The 27,020-nt window shown below is 41.3% G+C and overlaps 1 protein-coding gene across 10 annotated transcripts in view; it reads right to left on the bottom strand.

The window, feature by feature from the left end:
* Positions 1–27,020, bottom strand: part of DNAH3 (dynein axonemal heavy chain 3) — a 167,119-nt gene that overhangs the window by 86,982 nt on the left and 53,117 nt on the right. For all 10 annotated transcript variants that reach the window (XR_006889553.1, XM_046668395.1, XM_046668396.1 and 7 more), the window contains 9 exons: positions 25,570–25,781; positions 21,334–21,425; positions 17,834–17,948; positions 10,694–10,810; positions 9,713–9,892; positions 8,177–8,313; positions 4,993–5,194; positions 3,732–3,824; positions 2,098–2,208 (listed from right to left, as the gene is read on the bottom strand). Coding sequence is in view for 9 of the 10 variants with exons in the window: in XM_046668395.1 (XP_046524351.1) it covers positions 2,098–2,208; positions 3,732–3,824; positions 4,993–5,194; positions 8,177–8,313; positions 9,713–9,892; positions 10,694–10,810; positions 17,834–17,948; positions 21,334–21,425; positions 25,570–25,781 (1,259 nt within the window). In the remaining variant the exon portion in view is untranslated. The remainder of the gene's footprint in view (positions 1–2,097; positions 2,209–3,731; positions 3,825–4,992; positions 5,195–8,176; positions 8,314–9,712; positions 9,893–10,693; positions 10,811–17,833; positions 17,949–21,333; positions 21,426–25,569; positions 25,782–27,020) is intronic.

Below are 27,020 nucleotides of genomic sequence, written 5' to 3'. Positions count from 1 at the left end.
TTTGTAACATTACTTGCAAGTCTGACATTATTTCAACAAAAAGAGTTAAAAAATAAAAATGAATTTAAAAAAGGAAAACAAGTGAGACCACCCTAGGTTCAAATCTCACCTTCCCCACTTGCTAGCTATGTGGTTCTGGGCAATGATTTTAACCCTCTTAGTCTCAGTCTCCTGTTCTATCAGATCTAAATAATGACAGCTACCTCTTAAGCTGTTTTGAGGATTAAATGAGATACTGTATGTAAAACACTTGGCACAACGTGAAGAAAGAATCCAGTAAATGCTGGTGGTTGTTTTTGTTACTAACAATAAAGTCCCTGACATATAGCAAAAAACAAAAAAAGCCTTTTGAATGCCTCCCCACTGCCCTCAGTTTGTCTCTTAAGCCCTTAGTGATGGGGCTGTTCCCCACATCTCTCTTAACCATGTTCATTCCACAGCCCTTCTGGATGAAAGTGCCTTCAGTTGCTAGAGTGCACTATGCTTCTCATCTTCAGACTTTTGCATATTCTAGTCTCCCTCTCTGGAACATCCTTCCTCCCATTCTTTGCTTGGCTAATCCCTATTCATATTTTATGTCTCCTCTTAGACACCACTTTTCTGAGAAATCTTTCCCAATCCTAACCCCTCTCTTAGTTCTCTCCTTCCTCCCTATGCTTCCTGGATCCCTATACTTCCCTTACTACAGTTCTATAAAAGATATTTTTTTCTCTCCCCATCTAGACTGCAAATCCATAAGGATGGGGACCATGTCACTCTCATTCACTTCTAATTCCCTTTGTTTAGTAGCAGAGTCCCAGCACAGCCAAACACAGATGCCAAACAAACATTTGTTAAATAAACATGGATGGATGGTGATCCTGTCCTACATTCCTTCCTTTAGGATGCCGAGGAACATCATTCAGCATGCATACACTCCAGGGCTTGGGTGTGTGAGTGGAAGCAGTCTCCTCTTTTATGGGTAGGAAAACTGGGCACGGAGATGCAGTCACAAAAGTCAGAATTTTTCAGTGTTTCCAAAGTTTGAAATGATATAGTTTGCAAGTGTAAAGTGCAATACACTTTTAGGAATTATCAACATGAAATCTGTATAAATTTCAACCTTGGTCAAATACTAATGTTCTAATTTTAACGTATAAAGCAAAATATAGTAAATTAAAATATATTCTGGTCCCCAGCCAATCATCTATAGGGGGAATAACAGAAGGTCTGATGAGCTAATCATGGGAAATTATACCATGGTAAAGAGGTTGGGGATGGAGTTACTCTTCATTTGTTCAATAAATATTTAATGAGCACCTACTATGTGCTCAGCACTGCAATCACTCTTGGAGATATAACAGTGAGCAACACAGACATGGCCTCTGCCCTGTGGGGCTTACAGCCTAGGATCTAAGTACTGAAAAATTTACCAGCATCTCACTTAACCCTCCCACAGAGCTATAATGTGGTGCTACAATTCTTGCATTTTATAGACAAGAAGACCAAGACTCAGGTTAAGTAACTAGCCCATGGTCACACAGCTAACAGATGAAGCTATCAGGATTTGAACCCAAGTCCATCCAGATCTTGAACTCTCAATGGCACGAGTTAACTGGAAGTATGTGTGTCTGGATCTGAGGACAAGCAGGACTTGAGCACACCTGGTCTCGAGAGAAATCTGAAGGAAGAGCTGAAGGTGGGTTTGTGCTGGACTGGAGGTGGGAGAAGTGGGTAACATTGGAGGAGGAGGAGAGGAAAACAGGACCAGATGTTCTCTTAGCCAAGGAAGAAGACAAGGGGTGGAAATTCCAATTGGTGGAAATTCTGCCAGGCTGACCCCTGGAAGCTAAGGCTGATAAAACTTAGAATCCTACAGCCAAGAGTTTCTGCTGGGGAAGGACTGTGAGAGGTCTTACACTACAGAACCTCAGAACAGTCCCAATTCCAAGTTCTCCTTCCCACTGTCCCCATGAGAACCCTGGTTTTTGTGATGACATGGGTTGGATGTCATGATTCTTTTTGTTTGTTTAGAAAACATGGTTATTCTAATTATATGTAACTAAATCCTACTCAAGCTTGAATCTCCTCTACAAGCTTCATGACAGGCTCACTTACCGGTAGGGTCTTTTCTACCAGGGCTTGGGACACCTCCTGGGTCCAAAAGATGGAGGAGACACAGATAACCACCTGGCCAGGCCACTGCAAGACCCACTGATTACGAGGGACCTGGGAAAGTGCAGTGAGGCATGGTGCAGGGTCAGTTCATCTTGTGTGATTGAAACTAACTTCTTAAAAACATCCCCCACCACCTCACCCCCTCAACAAAAACAAAACCCTTCCCCACCCTCAGAGGCTACTAGGCTTGACACGTCTGGGCTTACTGATGATTAATGTCTTCCTCGCTGAGTTTTATGAAGAATTTTACATAGTTATAATCAAGGTGGTGTTCAGAGAGAATTCATAATTACTCTTTTTGATGGCTACATAATATTGCAGTGCTGGGCCACAATTTTCTTAGCCATACCCTGCCCCTAACTTGTTTTTTCAACCATAGATCTGCCAAATTATGGCCCAAGGGCATGTTTTTGTAAACAAAGTTGCATTGCAACACAGCCATCCTCACTGTTTACATATCATCCATGGCTGCCTTTACACTACAAAGGCCAAGATAAATAACTGTGACAGGTGTGGCCTGCAGAGCTGAAAACGTTTACTATGGGACCCTTTATAGAAAAAGTTTGCTGACTCTTACTATAGACACAATTGCATGAAATAATTTCATATAGGTAGCTGTTTTTCTTTAATATAGTTTTTGATTTAAGATATATAATTGGACAAAAGATTGGCCTTTCATTTACAATGTGAATACTACTGAGAGGGAATCTCAGGGTCGGGTAACTGTAGTTGTTGACTTTGGGCATCTATGAGCTAGCTGGTGTCTGGTTTGTCCACGTGACTCCTGGCTGTTGCAACTTATGTGTATGGGTGGCAAAAAACGGTCAACAATGGAGGCCAAGAGTGCTCATTTACTACTACTTGAGGGTGCTGTCACGTTCAGCAGGAATGGAAGTAATTTACATTTTACTCATTATGTAAGCCCACGTGTTTGAAAATCTGAGTTAAATGGCACTGATTCCTTGATGTTTTATTGACCTCATACTTTAGTGGGAAGGTGTTAATTGAATGTTCTCTTGTTTGATGGAAGGGGTCCTAGATATGGGGATGGGGCCTGAAAGTGAGAAGAAAAGGCACCTAAAGTAGAGGAGAGTAAAGATCTAGTCTGCCAACATTAACCTTGCTAGGAGCTGGCTAAAGAGTGATTTCCACAGGTTCTTTTCCCTTAGGCCTTCTGTCATACCTGTCCCCCAAACCCCCAAAGCTTTGAGAGTTGCGTCATTCAGGTCATGTGTAATGTAAAGGAAAAACCCAGGAGGGGAATGCTTAATTGGAAGGGGTTCTCTCAATAGACCTCCTACCATCAATTGATTTCACAGGAAGGGCTGGCCCCCAGCAACCAGAGTGTTCTGGCTTAACTGGCTATGCGTGTGTCATCTGCTTCTAACTGCGAACATTTCATATTCAGAAACGTGTATATGCCCCAAGATTTACAAGGAAAGGAGAGAGAAGCACAGAGGGGTAGGTTTTGGGAGAAGACAGAGGGGCAGTTAGAACTGATCCATTTAAACTTCTCCCCAAAATTCTTATTCTTGTACCAACACCCTGGCATGTCTTCTCTGATTCTCGTTTACCTCGACATACGCTTCAATCCCAAGTCTAATAACTTTCCGCATACTGGCAAGCATCATCTGCTCCACCTGCTGGAGCCACTTTTCCACCATGCCCTGGAGGGTGAGACAGACAGAGAAGCAGCAATAGTTAGCCAAGCCCAGAGGGAGGCACCACGGGCAGAGCCAGCTTTCTCTGGACAGGGCTGGAGGAAGGCCAAAAGTCTGCTATCCCTCCAAGCCAATATTCTTTAACTATTTGCTTTACATTTATTAACTGTAGTCTAGGAAGTGACTGTCTTGTCAAAGGGGCGCTGGGAGATTTTTAACATGCGTTATTTTCATGTCATTTTCTGAAGCAGATAACTTCTCTGGAGGCAAATGACACATTTATGTTTCAGTTCATAAAATAAATTGCTCATTTCTAATGAACAGTTCTAATTCATGCATTATTGCAGTGGTTCCCAAACTGGGCTGTGCATTAGAACTATCTGGAGATCTTTAAAAAATACAGATGCCTGACTGCCACTCCCAGACATTCTGATTTAATTGGTATGGGATGCAACCCAGGTATTTGGATTTTTTTTAAACCTCTACAGGTAATTCGAATGTGCAGCAAATTATTCAGTTTTAAAATTTCAGATAACTGTAGCTCTTGACTTCAGGTGCCCACGAGCTAGCTTGTGTCTGGTTTGGTGACGTGACTCCTGCCTGTTGCAATATAGGTCTGGGTCATAAAAATAGTTGACAAAGGAGGCCAAGAGTGCTTGTCTATTACTGCTCAGGGGTGCTGTCACGTTTGGCAGGAGTGGAAGTAATTTACATTTCACTCACTATGTAAGGAAACATGTATGAAAATCTGAGGTAAATGGCATCACTTCCATGGTGCCTTATTGACCTTTAAAAACGCCTGCCCCAGCAAGCTGTCCGTCTGAGCGGATCACTTTTAATGGGCTCTGCTTGTGGAGATCTAAGCAGCATTGGTTGTTTGGATCTGATTCCTGCTACTGCCTTCACGTCAAGTTTGGTTGAAATCCTTCCACAAATTTAGTGTGTCACACGGATTTCAGTAGAACCCCCCATCTTAGAGATGGGCAAACTGAGACTTGGAAAGACCAAGTAACTTCCCAAAGTCACAGAGTCATTAAGTGGAACACAGGCGTCACACACCCAGACAGTCTGGAACTAGAGAGTCCAAATGCTTAATCAATATGCTTTCTGTTTTCTCTCCCTCTGTTTGGCTCTGTTATGGAGAAAAGAACCAAAAATGGTTAAGGGGAGTTACTTTGGCTTGAGTTGGATAGATTTTCTGTTTGAACGGAACAGTTTCTTTTTCTGAGCTGATCATGCCCACAATCTCCAGACTGCCTGTAAACTCCAGCTTGGCAATTCCCTCAAAGCACTTCTTCAGGTGGGGCTGCACTCGGAGGGGGTCTTTGGTCTCTGACAAGATCTCCAGCAGCTCATCATTTGATAGGAAGAAGAACCTATTTCAAAGCAAAGGAAGATGGCAACTAGAATCTTTTCTGAGAACTTCTTTTTCCAACAAAGTGATACTCCCAACAGGTAGATGACACCCCAGTCAATACCAGCTGTGTTCTAGAGTCTTCTCTAAGGCCCACTCCCTTTCGCCACTTTTAGTCTGGGGCATAGAGGTTGGAGATAGTTTTGTCTCAGAGCAAATGAAGGGGTGAAAGCTGGTATATGTGGTTGTGTGTGTGGGGGGGGTTCTACCTTCTGACAGAAATCTGAACAGAAGCATGGTTCTCAACCTTGGCCACACTTTAGAATCACCAGTGGAGCTTATAAAAATATACCAATGCCAAAATTCCACTGCCCTGATTCTAATATAATTGATCTGGGGTTGGGTCTGCGGATTTGTACTTTTAAAAATCCCAGGTGATTCTAACGTGCAGTCAGTGTTGAGAACCACTGGGCAACAGAAGGAGAGGAGACCTCCTTGTCTTTCCTTATCTCCAGGTAGGACAGAATATGTTACAGGTGTGAAATAAGAAATGTGTGTTAATGATGAACCTATTCACATGCAGAGGCCTTTACCAGTGTTTTAAAATTAGAGATAATAAGATAACTTCATTTGCTTGCTCAGGCCCTCAAGGTAACAACAACAAATCTTCAGAAAATGTTCAAGGGACAAACTTCTACTGTGGCAACCAGGCTGAAAGTTACATAATGGACTGACCATCTGATTATGGTCTTCACACTATGTGGTGGATTACAAAAATGGCCACAATATTTGCAGCTCCTCTCCTCAAGGGTGGAGTCTATGTTCACATCTCCCGGACCTGGGCTGGCTCTGTATCCTGCTTTGGCCAACAGACTGTGGCAAACATGAGCCTGTGCAAGTTCCAAGCCTAGACATCAAGAGGCCTTGAAGCTTCCATTCTTGCTGTGACCACCACCATGTGAATAATCCCAGGCTGGCCTTCCAGAGAATGAAAGACATGGCCCAACTATCTAGGCTGCCCCTGCCAACAGGAAGCCAACCACCAGACAAGCGATTGAGATCATTGACTGCCAGCTGACTGAAGTCACGTGAATGATCCCTGATGAGCTCAGTCCAGTTTGCCAACCCACAGAATTGTGAGCTAAATAAACAGTTGCTGTTTTTAGCTTCTAAGTTTTAGGGCGGTTTGTTATGCAGCAAAGCAAACTAATACACTGTAGCGGTAGTGTTGGGCAGGTAGGAAGAGCTCAATCACTATTTGTTGGCCCACGGACTGGCCAATATCTAACAAGGATGTCAATTTCTCCCACTCCCAAGTGAATTTCAAATAGGTGATCTCTATGGATTTATACTACCTCTATCTCCATCATGTGTGATAGTGAATAAGGCTCAAGGGCCGAAGAGTAATAATCAAGATATTCGTATAATTTAAAATTAAAATCATGATTCAGCACTTTGTATTTTCAAAAACAATTAATTTAAAATATGTAACTATCAATAATATTTTCAAAGTGTTTACTGAGAGTGCTTAATTTTATTCTATAAAAAGGCATATAGGAATATTGAGATAGTCTTGTGAGTGTTTGTGTGTGTGTGTGTTTAACTTAGGGAGAAAAGGAAGCTCAGAGAGGTTAAATAACTGAGTATCTTATCCAGACTGCCTGGATTTGAATTCTAACTTGTCCATTTACCACTCTTGTGTTTTCTGGCAAGTTATTGTTTCCTCCTTTGTAAAGCAGGGATAATAATGCTTCCAACCTCATAGAATTATTGTGAGGGTTAATAAGTTAATACATGCAAAGCACTCAGACCAGTATCCTGACATATGGTAAATGCTGTTTAGTGTTGGCTATTATTCACATTTTTATTAGGAGTAACAGCAGTGGGTAGAGGATTAGAAGCCCAAATCTTAGGAGTTTCCTCTTCCTAGGTTTTGTGCTTCCAAATTGAGGTTCCTTCCATTATTTGTGCTGTGTGTTTGTCCAATACTGAAGCCATTAGCCACATGTGGCTATTTACATTAAAAAATTAATATTAAATAAATTTAAAATTCACTTTCTCAGTCATACTAGCCACATTTAAAGTGCTATCTAACCACATGTGGCTAATGGCTACTGTATTGCAGCACAAATATAGAACATTCCTACCACAGAAGAAAATTCTATGTCTGGACAATGGACAATACTGCACTAAATAGATATCAAGGACATTTCTGAATCCAAAACAAATCACATTTCTTTTTTTGGTAGAAAGCAGGGGACTAACTTTATCTCCATATAAGGGAACACAAAAATGTACTTTTCTTAAAGACAAATTGGGATCAAACTTGCATCCTAATCAGAGTCAAATGACATGGAGTGACCATCCATGGCGAACTACACATGGATAGATTATCAGTAGTGAGGACTCTCTTTTCTAGAACCAGCCCTCTAAAACTACCTTGACTTCTACACAGAATATTGGTTCTTGTGGAAAAGAAGAATCAAATATTTATAAATATACCTACCAGAAACTAAAAAATTTTATGGCAAAAAAATTTAGCTGACATTTCTTAAACACACAGTCTAGGTGCTAAATGCTTTACATGCATTATCTCACATGATCTGCACAGCAAACACATGAGGTAGGGGCTGTTATCATATTTCTGTTTTACAGTGGAGAACCTGAGGCTCTGACAGATTTGCTGTATAAGTGGGAGAGCTGGGACTCGAACTGAGGTCTGTTTAACTCCAAAGTCCAGGTTCTTAATCATGACTACTATACACCTCTGATTGGGTATGTGGCCATGATGGTTGGCCAAAGTGTGGACTTGGTTCCCACTGCTGTCCATTCAATCTCCCTATAAATATGATGTGCCTTACCTCTGAGAGCTGTCTCTTGGGGAATGGAGAACTATAAAGATTATGGAATAGATTGGTAGAAGCCAACTTTCAGTATGAAAATGTAATTCTACCTATATATGGGTCAAGAAGGCAACTCCAAACAAAAGGACAATCCTGAATACCTGGGGAAAAAAAGTCTCTTCTTCTCCAAGTAATCATTCAGCCCCTTCTGGATGTCCTCCAACAGAAGGTTAGCTTCTTGAAGCTTCTCAGCCATCCGTGGCTGGTCTGCTGCCATCAGAACCCTGGCATCTTTCACCTAGGTTCCAACAAAAAAGGGGAGAATCATCATGGGGTTCCCAGATTCTGAGACCGGTCATTGTAATGAGTATATGACAAGCCCATCAACTAATGAAGCCCCTTGCCCAGCTAACTGCTTCCTAATTCCACAATGGTGAATGCTCATATAACATGACCCTGTTTGTCTAGCCATGGTTGACTGGGCCTGGGTTGGGCATCTGAAACCAACTGAGCCAATTATATTTTAAATTCTTGGATTTTGGAATTCAAACTATAAAATTCTATTCTAGTCTGAGCTAGACCCTTTAATGAGGGGGCTTTGCTGCTGGGTGAGGATCATCTTCCATTATGTGACCGAGTGGCAGTGTAAGCCAGTCAGCAGAGAGAGAGAAGCAGGCATAGAAAGAACACTCTGAACCCTGAGAGATTTCTGGGTTCTGGCTCCATCCTTTGTGAGGCTTGGCTGCACTTTCTGCCCTTGGATTCCATGAGACACCCATTTGGTCTTTTTGTCTGAGCTACCTTGCAATGGTTTTCTGTTACCTGCAACCAAAGAATCTTAACTAATAAGAAGTTCGAGGAAGCAGGATATCATGAAAAGTGGCTCCACTGGCTGGGCAATATAAATTCCCACTTATCTCATTCCTGCAAACCACCCAGGCAGATAAATTCCCTTGAGACAAATTCTTTATAAGCACACCCCAATTTGAGCACACGACTTCAAAAAGGAAAAAGATATCATCTCTTAATAGACGCCCCTGGTTGCCATGTCCACCCAGCAAACTCATCCTTCAGGGCTTGTTTCCAATGTCACCCCCTTTGGAGGTGTACCTGGACACTCTCAGGCAACTAAATTACTCTTCTGCATTCTAGTAACTGTTTGCATATACTTCTATTACAGCTTGCATTTATCTAAGCCTGTCTCCTCACAAGACAGTGAATTCTGTATAGGCAGAAATCATATTCTCTACATCTTCCAGTATTTTCTGACTCCTAACACAATGTCTGGGTCATCACGGGTACTAAATAAATATTTGTTAAATAACTGAGTAACTGAACATGGATAATTATTTGAATTCCAAAAGGATTCTCAATCTATAAACATTTCATTGCATCCTCCTGTAATGCACAAAGTCTTCTACCTTGTCAGGAACGACAGCTGAATTCTACAAACTGCTAACAGCTACCTCTAGGGAGGTGGGATTTCAAAAGGCCTCCACTTTCTATATTACATATTTCTATGTTTGGATTTTTAATAATAACTTTTAAAATTAGAAAAAATACATTAAAATATCAAATTTGCAAAAATCTAGTTTACTTTCAAGTTTTAAGGGACATGGGTAGGCTGCACAATGAGAAATATCTGTACGGCATCCTATGTTCTTGATGGCTAGATGTGATAAGGTATAAAAACTTACTGCTTGGGACATGAGTGATTTCCAGTAACCATCAACGATGCCAAACTTCCTGCCCTCTTCTGGCATCTGGGCTATGATGTCCTCTGAACTGAAGATCGGTTCCAGGTACAGCCAGGTGGCTTGGCATTTCAACCAGGCATCCAAAATTTCCTGCACACGAACTAGCTTTTCTTCCCACTTCTGCAAATTTAGCATTTCATATTTGAATCATTAACCTGCCACTCTGCATCACAGCCCCACTGATGGATTCATTCATTTATTCATTCATTCACTTGCTTAACAAATACTTATTGAGTGCCCCCTGCATTCTGGTCACTGATCTAGGCAATGTGCATATAGCAATGAGAGAAAAAAACAAGAGTCCTTGCCTTCTTGGAGCTTACATTCTAATGGATTAATAATAATAATAATAATAATAATAATAATAAATAGTTACAATGCTTACTCTGTGACAAGTGATGATCTGAGCCCTGTATGTATGTGAAACCAACTTAATCCAACAGATTATAAGGGAGATATTATTACAAAACTCAACACACGCAGAAATTGAGACACAACAGTTCAAGTAACTTGTGTAAGGTTAACTAATAAGGTACAGAACCAAAATTTGAACCCAGGCAGTCTGGCTGCAGAATCTGTCTCCTTAGCCTATGCCACTTCCACAAACAATGAGCAAAGCAGGCAAAATCCCTACTCTGTGTAATTTACATTCTAGATTACTATAGCCCATGACAGACTTTCCAAATGTATTTTTATTTGCTGCATTCAAATCATCTCATCTCATCTTTTGGAAGACTGTTGCAAAGGCTCAGCATGCCATGCCCTTACTTGGATGGTTATTATTTTCAGTCTTGTGTTGTTTTTTTTCGAATCAGGAGAAAGTGAGTTTCTGTGTTAAATGAACTTAAAAACCTTCTCCCTCCTCCAAGAAACCCAGAGTTAATAGGACATCATAAAACACCCAACCTCATTTTCTCTTACCCGGCATTCTGCTTCTATTGGTTTGACGAATGGGGAGCCACACATGGTCTGGGTCTTTATCACATGATCATCGAGTAGCAGTTGAATGTCATCGACTGCACACAAGATGCTTGTATCCTGCAAATAAAGATGCCCCACCCTGTCAAAAATCATAAGACCTCCACTTGTCATGTTGATTCCCAAAGGTCTCACAGCTCAGATCTCCACCCCAGTGGGACATGACTCCAAGTTATACAAGAGATGGAATTTCTATTTTCATCCCTGAAAATGTTTTTAAAGACATTTATTTTCTACCTCCTTTGCAGAAATCAAATACGGTGGAAGCCCAGACCTGCAACCAGTGTCTGTTGCGGGAGGAAGGGTTCTGCCCCCTTCCCTGTATTCCTACTTCCCTGTCCACTTGCTTTCCCGGCTCTCCCTCACGTAGGATCAGCTGCTAATCTGACTGGGTAGGCCTAGACCCACGGTTCCCAAACTGTGTGCTGAGGTGCCCCAGAGCACTGCTACAAACTCATAGCAAATAATTGTGATTATTTAAAACTGAGATACAAATGTTTTTTCTTTCAATTTATATGTATTTGTTTTTCAAACAATTGTTTACTTGACAGGGACATAAACACTTATTAAGTTGTTTGAACCTTATTACTTCATAAACAAAGCTATATGAGGTATTTCTTTTGGTCTGAACCTCATTACTTCATAAACAAAGCTATGTGGTATTTCTTTTGGTTCTATGGAAGGGAACCATGAAAAAAGTACTCAGACATAGAAGGCACTGAGAATCAAGAAAGTTTTGGAACCTCTGCCTATACATTTACTGGGCCAGATTTTACTAGTAGTTAAGGTTCCTGTGCCTTAAAGGCCAGCCTCTGTGGATGGCACTTTTCCTCCTGGGCCACCGTGGCAAGCAAATTGATAAGGGTCTGCCCTCTGCAACAGGTCTGGTCTCTCTGTTTTCAATTCCTCCAAGCCTATATCTGGGTGGTTAGACTGGGGCTAGGACACATCCTCTCCTCTACCTTTCACCACTAGCTCTGCACTGGGAGGTGTGTCTAGCTCCTAATCAAGTGGGACCTTGATTCCCATTTTGCTGTTCATCCCTGTCTACAGCTACTTCAGTCAAAAACTCTGAAAATTGGCCACATGTAACTGAGTTTCTCCCAGGTCCCCTGGCTTCACTCCTTATCTCAGTCCAACAACCTCTAGCAGGATCTAATGCAATCAGCTCATGTAACACCAAGCTGCTGGGACTCACAGGGGCCCAGTAGTGCTGGGAGAGGCCTTGCTCTCTTCCTTCCCATCAGCTCATCTACAGTTCTGATCCAGTGAAATCAAAGCATTGTGACCATTGAAACTGAAGGGGGAGAGAAGTCATAAAAGGATAACATGCAATCTGGAGGATGGTGAGGTATGGGAGCCTTTAGGGTTTTAGTTCTCAATCCACACTGCACATTAGAAAAACCAGGGATGCCTTAAAAATACAGATGTCCAGGCATTCTGGGGGTGGAGGAGTCAGGAAGAATCAACTGGGTTTTTTTTTTGAGAAGTGTTAAGCATTATCTACCCCTGGTATGCTTCTGAGGGACCTGGAGAGTCCTCCCTGGGAAATGCTAATTCGGGAGGCTTGCTAAGCTCCTTTGCAGTAAGAAACCTTCTTGCTCTGAATCAAAAGGCCTTTCTCATTTGAAAATGCACCCCTCCAGTGGTGTCTAAGAGGAAGGGTGACTGGCATGGCAAGGCAGACACTAACGCACAGCATAGTGATTACAGACAACAATACTGCATTAAAACTTCAAAACTGCTGAGAGGCTAGATCTTAACTGTTCTCATCACAAAAAAGAAATTATAATTATGTGACAGAGGTGTTAGCTAACAGCATGGTGGTAATCATATTGCAATATATAAGTATCAAATCAAGATGTTGTACATCTTAAACTTATACAGTGTTATATGTCAATTATATCTCAATAAAAATAAATTTTAAAAAAAGATAGGCTGAACGCTCAAGCAGACATCATAGAGGAGCAAATCAGCATAATTGAGGACAGACATGTTGAAATGCTCCAGATAGAGGAGGAGAGAGAACTAAGACTAAAAAGAAATGAAGTAAGTTTCTGAGAAATATTGACTTAATTAGGAAATGCAGCATAAGAATTATAGGTGTTCCAGAAGAAGAGAAGGAGAAGGGAGCAGAAAGCTTGTTCAAACAAATAATAGCAGAGAACTTCCCAAACCAGGGAAGGAGATGGAAATCCATGTGGACGAAGCTATCAGATCTCCTGAATACGACAATATAAAAAGACCTACAGCACGGCATATAGCAGTGAAACTGGCATGGCTGAATGACAAAGAAAGAATACTAAGGGCAGGAAGTCAGAAGAAAATAACCCACAAAGGAACCTCTATCAGGCTTTCAGTGGATTTCTCTGAAGAAACCTTACAGGCTAGGAGAGACGGGAATGGCAATTCAAATTTTTGAAAGACAAAAATTTTTAGCCAAGAATACTCTATCCAGCAAAAATATCCCTCAGATATGATGCAGAAATAAAAACTATCCCAGGCAAACAAAAGCTAAAGGAGTTCATAGCCATGAGACACCCCCTACAAGAAATCCTCAAGAAGGCCCTCATGCCTTAAAAAAAAGGGAGAAAGGGGTTACAAAGCACAGAGTAAGGAGATAAATAGAATCAGAGCAGGATAGCAAATACTCAAGTATAGCATTAAAGACAAAGGGAAGGAAAACACCAAAAACAAAGGTAATCTTGTCATTTTAACGACAAACTCATAACACAAGACAGAGTAAGATTTGAGAAAAACAACTTAGGAGGGGAAGAGGAGAGGGACTGAATTGGTTTTGTCTAACGAAATAAGAGGCCATCGGAAAATGGACTATCTTATCCACAAGATTTTGAATACAAACTTCATGGTAACCACTAAACAAAAAAGCAGAACAGAGATGCAAACAATAAATAAGGAGAAAACAAAAAAACACAACATAAAGAACTACATAACTCGATTGCTAGACCAAAATACACAGGATGAGAAACAAAGGAAATGCAGGAGAACCAGAAAATGAGTGATAAAATGGCAGCGTTAAGCCCTCATATATCAATAATCACCCTAAACATAAATGGATTGAATTCTCCAATAAAAAGACACAGAGCGGCAAAATGGATTAAAGGACAAGACCCAACAATACGCTGCCTCCAGGAAACACATCTCAGCTCCAATGACAAAAACAGGCTCAGAGTGAAGGGATGGAAGACGATACTCCAAGCTAATGGCAACCAAAAGAAAGCAGGTGTTGCAATACTTAGACAAAGTAGACTTCGAGATAAGACAGGTAAAGAGAGACAAAGAGGGGCAGTATATAATGATCAAAGGGACACTCCATCAAGAAGAAATAACACTTATAAATATCTATGCACCTACAGGAGCACCAAAGTAACAAACCTAAAAGAAGATATTAATAATAACACAATAATAGTAGGGGATCTCAACACTCCACTCACATCAATGGATAGATCATCCAGACAGAAAACCAACAAGGAAACAGTGGAATTAAATGAAAAGCTAAACCAGCTGGACTTAATAGACATATACAGAACACTCCATCCCAAAACAGCAGAAACATATTCTTCTCAAGCGTGCATGGAACATTCTCAAGGATAGACCATATGTCGGGAAACAAGGAAAGCCTCAATAAATTTAAGAAGATTGAAATAATAACAAGTATCTTTTCCAATCACAATGCTATAAAGCTAGAAATTAATTACAAGAAAAAAGCTGAGAAAGGGACAAAGATGTGGAGATTAATCAACATGCTATTGAACAAGCAATGGATCACTGAAAAAATTAAAGGAGAAATCAAAAAATATCTGGAGAAAAATGAAAATTAAAACATACCATACCAACTCTATTAGATGCAGCAAAAGCCATAGTAAGAGGGAAATTCATCACAATACAGGGTCACCTTAACAAACAAGAAAAGTCCCAAATAAGCAATCTCAAACTACGCTAACTGAATTAGAAACAGAAGAACAAATAAAGCCCAACGTCAGCAGAAGGAGAGAAATAATAAAAATCACAGCAGAAATAAATGCTATTGAAACGAAAAAGGCAGTAGAAAGGATCAATGAAACAAAGAGGTGGTTCTTTGAGAAGATAACTAAAATTGACAAACCCCCAGCCAGACTTACAAAGAAAAAAAGAGAGAAAGCTCAGACAAATAAAATTAGAAATGAAAGAGGAGAAATAACAACAGATACCACAGAAATACAACAGATTATAAGAGAATATTACGAAAAATTATATGCCAACAAAATGGACAATCTAGAGGAAATGGATAAATTCTTAGACTCTTACAACCTCCCACAGCTGAATCAAGAAGAAACAGATAATCTGAACAGAGCAATCACAAGTAAAGAGATTGAAACAGCAATCAAAAGCATCCTAAAGAATAAAAGCCCAGGACCAGATGGCTTCCCTGGGGAATTCTACCAAACTTTCAGAGAGGATTTAATACCTATCCTTCTCAAGCTATTCCAAAAAATTAGGGAAGATGGAACGCTTCCTAACACATTCTACAAGGCCAACATCACTCTGATACCAAAGCCTTACAAGGATAACACAAAAAAGGAAAACTACAGGCCAATATTGCTGATAAACACAGATGCAAAATCCTCAACAAAACACTGGCAACCCAAATATAGCAATGCATCAAAAATATCATACATCATGATCAAGTGGGATTTATACCAGGGACACAGGGATGGTTCAACCTCCACAAATCAGTCAATGTGATACACCACATTAACAAAATGAGGAATAAAAACCATATGATCATTTCAACAAATGCAGAGAAAGCATGTGACAAGGTCCAACAGCCGTTTATGATAAAAATTCTTGACAAAATAGGGATAGAAGGAAATTACCTCAACATAATAAAGGCCATATATGACAAACCCACAGCCAACATCATACTCAATGGGGAAAAACTGAACACCATGCCTCTGAGAACAGGAACAAGACAAGGATGCCCTCTATCACCACTCTTATTTAACATAGTACTGGAGGATTTGGCCAGAGCAATTAGGCAAGAGAAAGGAATAAGAGGAATCCAAACAAGGAGTGAAAAAGTGAGACTCTTGCTGTTTGCAGATGACATGATCTTATATATAGAAAACCCTAAAGAATCCATTGGAAAACTATTAAAAATAATTAACAACCACAGTAAAGTTGTGGGTACAAAATCAACTTACAAAATCAGTTGCATTTTTGTACTCTAATAATTAACTTACAGAAGGAGAACTCAAGAATACAATTCCATTTATAATCGCAACAAAAAGAATAAAGTACCTAGGAATAAATTTAACTAAGGAAGTGAAGGACTTATACGATGAAAATTACAAGACATTATTGAAAGAAATAGATGATGACATAAAGAGATGGAAAGAGATTCCATGCACATGGATTGGTAGAATAAACATAGTTAAAATGTCCGTTCTACCTAAAGCAATCTACAGATTCAATGCCATCCCAATCAGAATCCCAATGACATTCTTTAAAGAATTAGAACAAAGAATCCTAAAATTCATTTGGGGCAACCAAAGACCCCGAATTGCTAAAGCAATCCTGAGAAAAAAGAACAAAGCTGGAGGCATCACAATCCCTGACTTCAATATGTACTACAAAGCCACAGTGATCAAAACAGCATGACATTGGTACAAAAACAGACACACAGATCAATGGAGCAGAACTGAAAGGCCAGAAATAAAACTGCACATATACCGTCAGCTAATCTTCAACAAAGGTGCCAAGAACACACAATGGAGAAAAGATAGTCTCTTCAATAAATGGTGTTGGGAAAACTGGACAGCCACATGCAAAGAATAAAAGTAGACCATTATCTCACGCCATATACAAAAATAAACTCAAAATGGATGAAAGTTGAAGATAAGTCCTGAAACCATAAAACTCCTGGAAGATAATAAAGGTAGCACACTCTTTGACATCAAACTTAAAAGGATCTTTTCGAATACCACGTCTTCTCAGACAAGGGAAACAAAAGGAAAAATAAACAAGTGGGAGTTCATCAGACTAAAGAGCTTCTGCAGGGTAAAAGAAACTAGGATCAAAACAAAAAGACAACCCACCAATTGGGAGAAAATATTTGCAAATCAAGGGGTTAATCTCCATAATATATAAGGAACTCACACAACTGAACAACAAAAAACCAAACAGCCCAATCAAAAAATGGGCAGAGGATATGAACAGATATTTTTTGTAAGAAGATATACAGATGGCCAGTAAACACATGAAAAGTTGTTCAACATCACTAATCATCAGGGAAATGCAAATCAAAACTACGCTAAGATACCACCTTCACCTGTTAAAATGGTTATAATCACTAAGACTAAAAATAACAAATGTTGGAGAGGGTGTGGAGAGAAAAAGGAACCCTCATACACTGCTGGTGGGAATGCAAACTGGTGGAGCCGCTATGGAAAACAGTATGGAGATTCATCAAAAAACTGAAAATATGACCCAGCTATCCCACTTCTGGGTATCTACCCAAATAACTTGAAATCAACAATCCAGAGTAACATATGCACCCCTATGTTCATTGCTGCGCTATTCACAACAGCCAAGACATGGAAACAATCCAAGTGCCCATTGACTGATGATTAGATAAAGAAGATGTGGTGTATATATACAATGGAATACTATTCAGCTGTAAAAAAAAAAGACAAAATCATCCCATTTGCAACAACATGGACGGACCTGGAGGGAATTATGCTAAGCAAAATAAGCCATGTGAGAAAGACAAACACCAGATGCTTTCACTCATATGTGGAATATAAACACAGGGACAAAGAAAACAGTTCAGTGGATACCAGGCGAAGGGGGGTGGGGGGGTGGGCACAGGGAGTGAAGGGGAGCACTTATGTGGTGACAAACAAGAAATAATGTACAACTGAAGTTTCACAATGATGTAAACTATTATGAACTCAAAAACAGAAAGATGTTAGGGACCCTTTCTCTGTGAGTTCTGTTGCTATTCTGAATTAATCTCCTCTGTAACCTGCTCCATGGTAAATTGCTGCTCTCAGAGGACTGGACAATTGGACTGAGACTCACAGTGTCCCTGTACTTCATGAAGTTGAACGTCATATTAATCCAGTCCATCTTCATTTTCTCCAAGTTTTTCTCCAGAGAATATTCCTTACTGGCGGCCGCACCAATGGGCTCCAGTCTAAAGAAAGAACATAGCAACAGCAACTCAACGGGAGGAGACAGTGAAAACATGTCACAGGAAGAATTTCAGCTCAGCTTTAAGAGAAATACAAAAATCCCTTAATTGTACTAAAATGTTTACAGAGGGAAGACCATGTGAGGACGCAGGGAGAAGGCTGCCATCTGCAAGCCAAGGAGAGAAACCAATCCTGGCAACACCTTGATCTTGGACTTCCAGCCTCCAGAATTGAGACAGTAAATTTCTGTTGTTTAAGCCCCCCAGACTGTGGTATTTGTTATAGCAGCCCTAGCAAATCAATACAGGGTGGATAAGCCTTTGTCACGGGGGCTGTCCTGTGCTTTGTAAGTTTAGTAGCATCCCTGGCCACTACTCACTAGACGTCAGTAGCAGACTTGCCCCGTCCCCACTCCTTGCCTGTTGTGGCAACCAAAATGTCTCCAGATGTTGCCAAATGTCCCCTGGGGGTAGAAAATCATGCCCAGATGACAACCACTGTTGTAAGGCCATTAAAACAAGACCTCATCTTTCCATTTTCTTATACTCCTGAACTATTATTGTAACTTCTTATTCAGATCTTAGAACTTCTGTTAATTTATGTGATGGCTTTTACTCGACTTCCTGCCCCACTTTTTTTAAAAAACAACTACTATTATGCTGATGCGCTGGGCCCACATGTCAACAGCCCCCTGTTCCACAGAAACGGGGAGGGAAGGCGAGAAGGGGAAGACAAATTCCTCTCTTCTTGTTTCCACATGGAGATCTGGGTCCTAAACCCTGGTGTGGCCAAAGAACTGGGAAGCAAAGTTCTGGAAGGAGGTGAGGGATAATTCTCTCTGCCTCAGCACTCATCTTTCACTGCATCCTCGAGTGTAGAAGAGACCATCTGGTCTTTATTTGTAGGTCAGGAAACTGAAGCCCAGAGGAAGCAAATGACGTGTCCAAAGCCACACACACAGACGGGGTGCCAGAACCAGGTCCAAACACCAGTTCCTCTGACTCCTACTCTAGTTTCTTCCTCCCCCACTGTGTGCCTTCTCCCCTCTCTTTGTCAGAAAGAACAATAGAATTGTTCACATGTAGCCAGCCAAATGGGGTCAATTAAACAGAGCTGAAAACCCTCATTTAGCCTCATTCAGGGAAGCAGATGAGATGCAGATAATACCAAACAATGACTGATCAAGACGTCAGCAGCATGGTCACCATCCTAAATGTGACCTTCTTGGGAGATGACCAAAATGAGTGTGCACATAGGGAATAATTAATAAGGGCAGGTGCCAACCCAGATGAGTATGAGACAAGGAGGCTGGCTGTGTGGCCAGGGTAAGTCACTTGACAGGCCTTAGGTCCCCATCTGCCCCATAAGGGGTTGTTAGCATAATTAAATAAGATGAAATGATTGCAACGTGCCTTATGTCTTATAATTATGCAAATAATTGCATAGGGGAGGGATTAATCAGCTCGGGAGTCCATGAAGTATATCAAGACTTGATCTCACCCAGATGTGCTAGAGAAGCTCAGCTGTGGGCTGTGATAAAGTGCATTCACTGCAGGATGGTGGGATGCCCAGAATACCACACGGCACTAATAGGCAGTGGCTGAGAACTCAGACGTCAAATCAGTTCAGGTTATATGCCTCATCTCACAATCCTCACACTAAGTTTAATCACCTAGCTGCTACTACTATTCTTCCCATTTTACAAATAAGGAGACTGAAGCACACAGAGGTGAACAACTGGGCCAAGGCATCACCACGTCTGGATTTGTCACAGTTGGGCACATTGGCATGGAGAGCGGCAGAGTCACTGTGTGTCTGCTCAGTCTCTGTCTCCTTAGATGGGTTTATTTTTTAGGTGGTAAAGGGTAATGGTTAAGGTTCTGAAGTCAGTCAGCCTGGGCTCAGGTCTTGGTTCTTTCAGTTACTAGCTGTGACCTCTGGCTAGTTACCTAATCTCTCTAATCAACTTATTTCCTCATGTGTAAAATGCAAATAATAACATTAGCTAGAACATCAGGTGGTTGTGATGGATAAGTTGGTTAACGTATATAAAATGCTCAGTGTAGCATAAGTGTTCAACAGTTGGTGTTTCCTGGAACATTTTACTGGGGGAAAATGAGGCCCTTTAATAAAATAACCTTGAGCCCGTAGAAATGCACGCATCTCTAGGCCTGTTCCTTAAAGAGGGACAGTAATGGGGGTATTGGGGGGCGCTGGAGCATTCAGGTGGCAGAGATTTAGGGGTCTGGAAGCACCTTAGATTAGACCTGTTCTACCGCAGTTTGGAGAAAGGGTTCTCAAACTCTAGCATGCATCAGCATTACCTAGAGCAGCAGTGTCCATTCAAAATGTAACGTGGGCCACATATGTCATTTTAAAGTTTCTAGTAGTTGTATTTTTTAAAAGTAAAAAGAAACGGATGACACTAATTTTAACAATTTTATTTAACTCAATATATCTAAAATATCATTTTCAAATAAAATCAGTGTTAAAATTTATTATACATTTTGCTTTATTTTTCTTAATAAGCCTTTGAAATCCAGCCTATATTTTACACTCCCAGCACATCTACACTTCAAGGGCTCAATAACCACATGTGCCTAGTGGCTCCTGAATTAGACAGCACTGACTGGAGGATTTGTTAAAATACAGACTGCAGGGTCCACTCCCAGAATTTAGTCAGCAGATTGAGGTGGGGCCTGAGAAGATGCATTTGTAACAAGATCCCAAGTGATGCCGATGTAGCTGTCTGCACCACACTCTGAGAACACACAGGTGGAGTTACACCCTAACCCAGGTGCCTAACAGGGTCTCCGGTCCTGGCACTGAATCTCCCCATCCCTCACCCTGAAGGAGGTGTAGGAAAACAAACAGGGTCCTGAGAATCTCTGATCCTAAAAATAGCAATTCCAGTAGAACAAAATATCGAGCACAGATTCCAGGGGCATTTGGAGACGAGGAGAGAACAAGTAAAGAGAACTCTCATTTGACTATATTTCATGGAATTTTTAGAGCTCAGAGAGCCACTCCTGTTTGTCGTTGTTTGTTTAAAGAAGAGGAAACCGAGACCCAGAAAGTTTAAATGGTTTTTCCTGAAGTCACTGAGAGCTGGGCTTGGACCTCAGGTTCCAAGAACTTATTTTTTTTGTAATTTCCCTTTGAAATAAAGTCTGTGACTCAATTTTCAAGTCATAACTCATCATCAACTCTGCAGCTGGATATGGAAGCTTCACCCGTAGCTAGACACCCAAAGTGAAGGTTCCTAAAAACTCAAGTTATCCTCAACCAGAAGGAGAAAAACAGCCTAACAGGAAGCCAGTCATATCCTTGTGGGAACTTACAGATACTTTGACCACAAAACTTCCTGAAGGAAGGGAGGAGCCTTACTTGTCAATGAATTTGCCAAATCCAAATTCCAGCATATTTGAGAGGCAAGTCGTTTCGGTGGGCCTTATTTCATAGCCAACAATCTCACTGATCTGCAAAGAAAAGAGGAAAACAAGCGTGTATCATGCAAGGTAGCACTGGCCAGACTTTCCGCAATGATGGAAATGTTCTATTCTGCACCATCTCATACTATTGCCACCAGTGACACGCAGCTGTTGAGCCCTGGAAATGTGGCTACTGTGACTGAGGAATTGATTTTTAAGTTTTACCTTGATTTTACTTAACTTAAATTCAAATAGCCGTGTATAGCTAGTGGCTATCGAATTGGACAGTGCAGGTCTAAGGATTCAGGAGGCAGCCTAGGGCCCACACCCCATCACAGCTAGTTTACTGGGGCTCGGTCTCCCACCAGCACTTGGAATAGTGCAGACTCGTGAGCACTTGGGGGCTGGGACAGGATCTGGTTTGTTTTCGTGCTCCCAGGGCCTGGTACAAAGCCTAGTTCACGACAGAGGCTGTCCTAAATGTCTGCTGTGTAAAAGGAGGAAGTCATGAGTACCTGGGATGGGCAGACTCCCAAATTCTGTGATATGAGGATGCTGGGAAGGAAGAAGGCCTCCCCCCAAATATCTTCCTTTCCATCCCAGTGTGCTCACTTGTTGGAAATGTTAGCATCTGTTGTGCCCATTCCTTTGGTGTAAATATTACCCCAACCTTATCTTCTAAGTGAAAATATCTCTGAGAAAGGTCTTAAATGAAGTCTCTGATGGCTTTTGAACACTTTTCTCAGCGACTGAGAGATCTGGGCACTATGAGGCTAACGTGCTCAAGAAGGGAAGGAGGACTGAAGGGGAATGAGGCTCTGAAAAACCTCACCAACTGCCCAATTTTGTCTTTGTCCAGCCCCAGGAGGACTAAGGAATGTCAGAGCAAGAAGGGACATGAGAGTCACATCATGTTCCGTCTTATTTAGCCCTGTGTCCCTGGGACCTAGAATTTAGTAGGCATCCATAAGTATTTATGGAGTGAAAGCATGAGTGAACCAGCTAATTCAAATGGCTTCCAATCTGGGTTCTGAGGACACGTGGAGGACCACTAAGGTAATGGAAATAATAAAGTAATTAACATTTATTGAGGGCTTACTATACGGTAGGCACTGTTTTAAGAGCTTTATGCACTTATTTCATTCTCCTAACACCATAAGGAAGGTACTAATGTATTATTATTCCCATTTTACATATAAGGAAACAGAGACAAGGAAATTAAGTATCTTGTCCAAGACCATCCAGCTAATAAATGGCAGAATTGGGACTTGGATCCAATTCTGATTGCAAAGCTCTTATCCATCACACTCTAGCATCTCTCATGGGTCTTCCATGTACAGTTGTGCAGGTTATACACTGCATAACTCTAGAAAGTACAATTCACACTGCAGTGCCCAAACATAGCATTCCCTAGAGTTGTGCAGTGTACAGTTTGAAGGTCCTGGCCTCTCATTTATTCTCTAATACCTAAAAGTACATCTTAGAACAACACACTATCTCTAGGATTAAATCACAGAAATATGTAAAGCACTTGGCATAGTACTTGGCCCAAAGGAAAGACTCAGAGATTGGTATTATTTTTTAAATTGCTTTTGTTAATTATAGAGATTAGCAAAGCATCTGGTTGTCCAATTCTAACAGCCAAGAGCTATACTGCTCAGCCTGGAGCCACTAACCCACCCCTTGCGGCTATCGAAAACTTGAAACGTGGCTAGTCCAAATTGAGATGTGCTATAAGTATAAAAGCACACCATATTTCAAAGACTTAGTCTGAAAATGTTAATGTGAGAGATAACATTAACATTTTTATATTGATTATCTATTAAAATGGTAATATTTTGAATACTTTTTGGCAAATAAAATATATTTATAAAATTTATTTCACCTATTTATACTTTTTTAAACGTGGCTACTAGAAACCTTAAAATTACACACATGGCTCGTATTATACTTTTATCAGGCAGCACTGTCCTAGAGGGCAGCTTTGGTACACATCAGTGCGGTTTCTTCCTAAGGTCCATGTTATCTTGTTTCATCTTGTTTTAAACCACAGTAGCAACCCCTCTGCTGATATCAGTAAAGTCTGTGCCCCAAACATAGGGACTAGCCTTTCCTGCTTAAGTTCTGGGAAGTGGTCAGAAATGGCAGCACAGCCACTCCATAACCCCAGAAGATCCATCTTGTAGACTTGAGAGCTACAGGCGGTTTAGCCTTCAGAAACCCCTCCCAGAGCCAGAATCTGTGCAAATGGATCTCCTGAGTAAGGTATTAGGACACAGAACGGCTTTCCAAGGCCTGGAGCTGTCAAGGGGTGGCTTGTGGTGTATGACCAACAATGCAGACAGGAATGGGCTCTGAGTGAGGAAAGCCCTGAGTATATCTAGTGGTCTTTGTCCTTCCCAAACTCACCTTTAACTGTTCAGGATATCAAGCTTCCACTTTAGGGGCTCATTACTCAGGAGCCGCCTTCCTGGGGTTGCATTCCACACTCACCTATGGCTTACTGCCCCCTACCGTCCACTCCCTCCCTCTGACCTGGCATTTCTTGCCCCCTTTCCACCCATCCAGGCTGAGTCAAACAGACCTAGATTACTACTCCCCGCCACCACCACTTACTAGCCACATGACAATTTACTTAATCTCTCTAAACCTCAGTTTTCTTATCTGTGAAACAGTTTCTACTTCAAATGGTTGCTAGAAGGATGAAATGAGAAAATCCACCATAAAGTACACAACATAGTACCCAGTACATAGTTAGTACTCAATACGTTTGAGCTATTCTTGTTGTTATTTTAATTCCAAGCAACATTTTTTCCCCCTAATCTGTCCATCTAAGTGGTCTATAAATGAGAATTACGAATGTCTTGGATGGTTGGGATTTTTCAAGTGCCCATGTGGGAGAACAGTGTCATCATAGGAGAAGCACCAGGCAGAGGGGTGGCTTTCCAATCCCACCCCCCACCCCCCAGAGTGTTTAAATGCCATTGATGAGGGCACTTTCTATAGTGCCATCTCGTGGAGAGCTCCAGCACTACCAGAGGCCATCTGTCTATCTAACCTCCCTAACCCTCAAAATGGGTCACAGTTCTAGTCAGGCTCCGTCCATAGGGAGAGGCATCCTATAAGCGCCAAGTGAGGGCAGCTGCCCCTGTGCAGATCCCTCTGCTGGGGCAGCTCAAGACCAGAAGTCTACCCAGATGGCCTCCACTACCCTTCTTTATACCCTTGGCTTAGGTCTTGAGTTTCCAGGCTTTGTGGGAAATTGAAAGTAGTTTGTCTCTACAGAAAATTCTTGAACCTTTCAAGATCTTTTGTCTTCTCAGGGAGATCAAAATGCTTGTAGCCACTGGGCTCAGGCTCCATTCTTTGGAAGGTAATGGGTGTGCTCTCAGTTTGGGTCCTTCCAGAGACAATGTCCTCAGTCTAGCGCTTGGTTCCAAGAGTGGGAATTCCAGGCCAAACAGAAAAGGAATCTGCTATGGAGTGCCAGTCTCATCTCCATCTCCACACAGAGCAACTCCCTGGTAGAGCACGCTTCAAGGGCACTGCTAGTCCTTGAATGTGATGATTATTTTAGAAACACACCGAATTTTCTTTTTTCTGCTTAGTGTTCTCACCACACTTAGCACCCCCACACTTGGCTGCTTGTAAAAATCCTAACTATTTTTAGGGAGAATATTTATTATTCTCATTTACAGACTCAAAGGGCTGAAAGAAGAGTGCAGTATTATTTCTGAACGTAGCCTGTTGAATGATGAGACTCGACACCACAGTCAGCCCAAGCAGGAATCATGTGGCACTACTAGGAGCCTCCAGGAGAAGATGTGACTTTCACTTTTGTGTGTTCTAGGTCAAGGAACAAATCAAGGCCCCTCCCACTGTAATTCCGCACCCTTATCATCCTGCAGGACCCTGAGCAACCATTTGCTTAGGGGAGCTGACTGGGAGTCTTTGTGGCCACTGGCTGGCACAATACTCAACCACCAGCAATGGGCTCCCCAAAGAAAAGGGGCCACCTTTACCCGACCCATTCCCTTCCTTCAAAAAGCTGTCACTCTCACTACTACCCCCTTGGCCTCAAGTAGACTGTCCTTTCAGAAAGGACCTAGTAATGTTTCCTGCCTTCCCAAGGGCCAGGACCAGGTACGGGCTGGGCTGGGCTGGCTGGCTGGGAGTGGGTAGGGACAGGGACCTGCTGCCAGTGCCGATCTTTCATTCCTGGGTTGCAGGAAATGGCGAGGATAGGGATGTGCTGCTTGAACTTATCAATCTTGACTTTCACATTCTCTGCTAAGCGCCTGGGTGCGGGCACGTCAGCTAGAGTCTTGGTCAATTTATATATCGTCCTCCACATATTCCCTATTTCCTCCGCGATTTCCTCAGCATTCAGCAAAAAGAGGGGTCCTGAAATAGAAAACATGGGGTGAGAGAGGGGACAGACCACCAAGTAGATGTCAGTCATATGTAGCTGTAATTCCCTGAGCTTAGAATTGTGCCTATGGTATGGATAGTGGAACAAGCATAGGCTTTGGAGTTAGGTCTGACCTGAAAGCTCTACTTAGCCTGAAACCTTGGGCATGTTTAGGGAACTTTTCTAAGCCTCAAGAGTATCACCTGCGATACACAGGTAACAATGGAGACCTTGGAAAGTGACCGTGAACATTAAGTGAGATAAGTAAAGTGGCTCACACAATGCCTGGCATATAATCCAAGTGCAGTTAGGGAATCAATTGTTAGTATTGGTTGCAGATGCTATTCTAGAAGCATTAAAACATGCACCACAAATGCTGTGAAATATTAATTGAGGAATGAGGTGAATGGGGATATGGGAGTTATCTGTATAGTTCTGGCAACTTTTACGTAAGTCTGAAATTATTCAAAAATAGATTATTTTCAAAACAAAGAATGACACCTCATTATTTTTAAAAGGTGCTCTAAGACATTAATTTCCTTGTCCTCCTTTTCTTTTACAGGGATCCCTTAGCATTTGGGTTTCACATTCAGTCAAAATCTTTCCATGCTGCTGCTTCCTTACCCTGTGATATTTCAAATTAGTATTAACTCTTATATCATGATGTTGCTAATTTACTCAAAAACACTTTTCTTTCAGGGCTGTTGAGACTACATATAGCTTCATTAATATAGCTTCCTGAATTAACAGCATGCTTCATCAGCCCAACATTTTTGTTGAGTAATCAAAAATGAACATTTTTTTAAAAAGAAGAAAAGAAATGTGTGTGACTTCCATGTAATATATAAAAAGAACAACACACCATGTCCACATGGAGGTTTATCATGGGAATGCAAGGCTGCTTTAATATTTGAAAATCAAACAATATACCATATTAATAGTCTAAAAAAGGAGAATGATATGACAACATCAATTGATGCAGAAAAAGCATTTGACAAAATTCAATATCCATTCATGACAAAAACCTCTAAACAAACTAGGAATAGGAGGAAGCTTCCTCAGTCTGATAAACGGCATCTATGAAAAACCTACACTAACATTACACTTTTCCCCCCCTGAGGAAGATTCACCCTGAGCTAACATCCATTGCTAATTTTCCTCTTTTTTTGCTCGAGAAAGATTAGCCTTGAGCTAACATCTGTGCTAATCTTCCTCTATTTTGTATGTGGGTC

This window comes from Equus quagga, chromosome 7 (genome assembly GCF_021613505.1).
Source record: "Equus quagga isolate Etosha38 chromosome 7, UCLA_HA_Equagga_1.0, whole genome shotgun sequence".
NCBI lineage: Eukaryota > Metazoa > Chordata > Mammalia > Perissodactyla > Equidae > Equus > Equus quagga.
The sequence above is the reverse complement of the archived record's forward strand: the minus strand, read 5'-3'. Positions and strand labels throughout refer to the sequence as shown.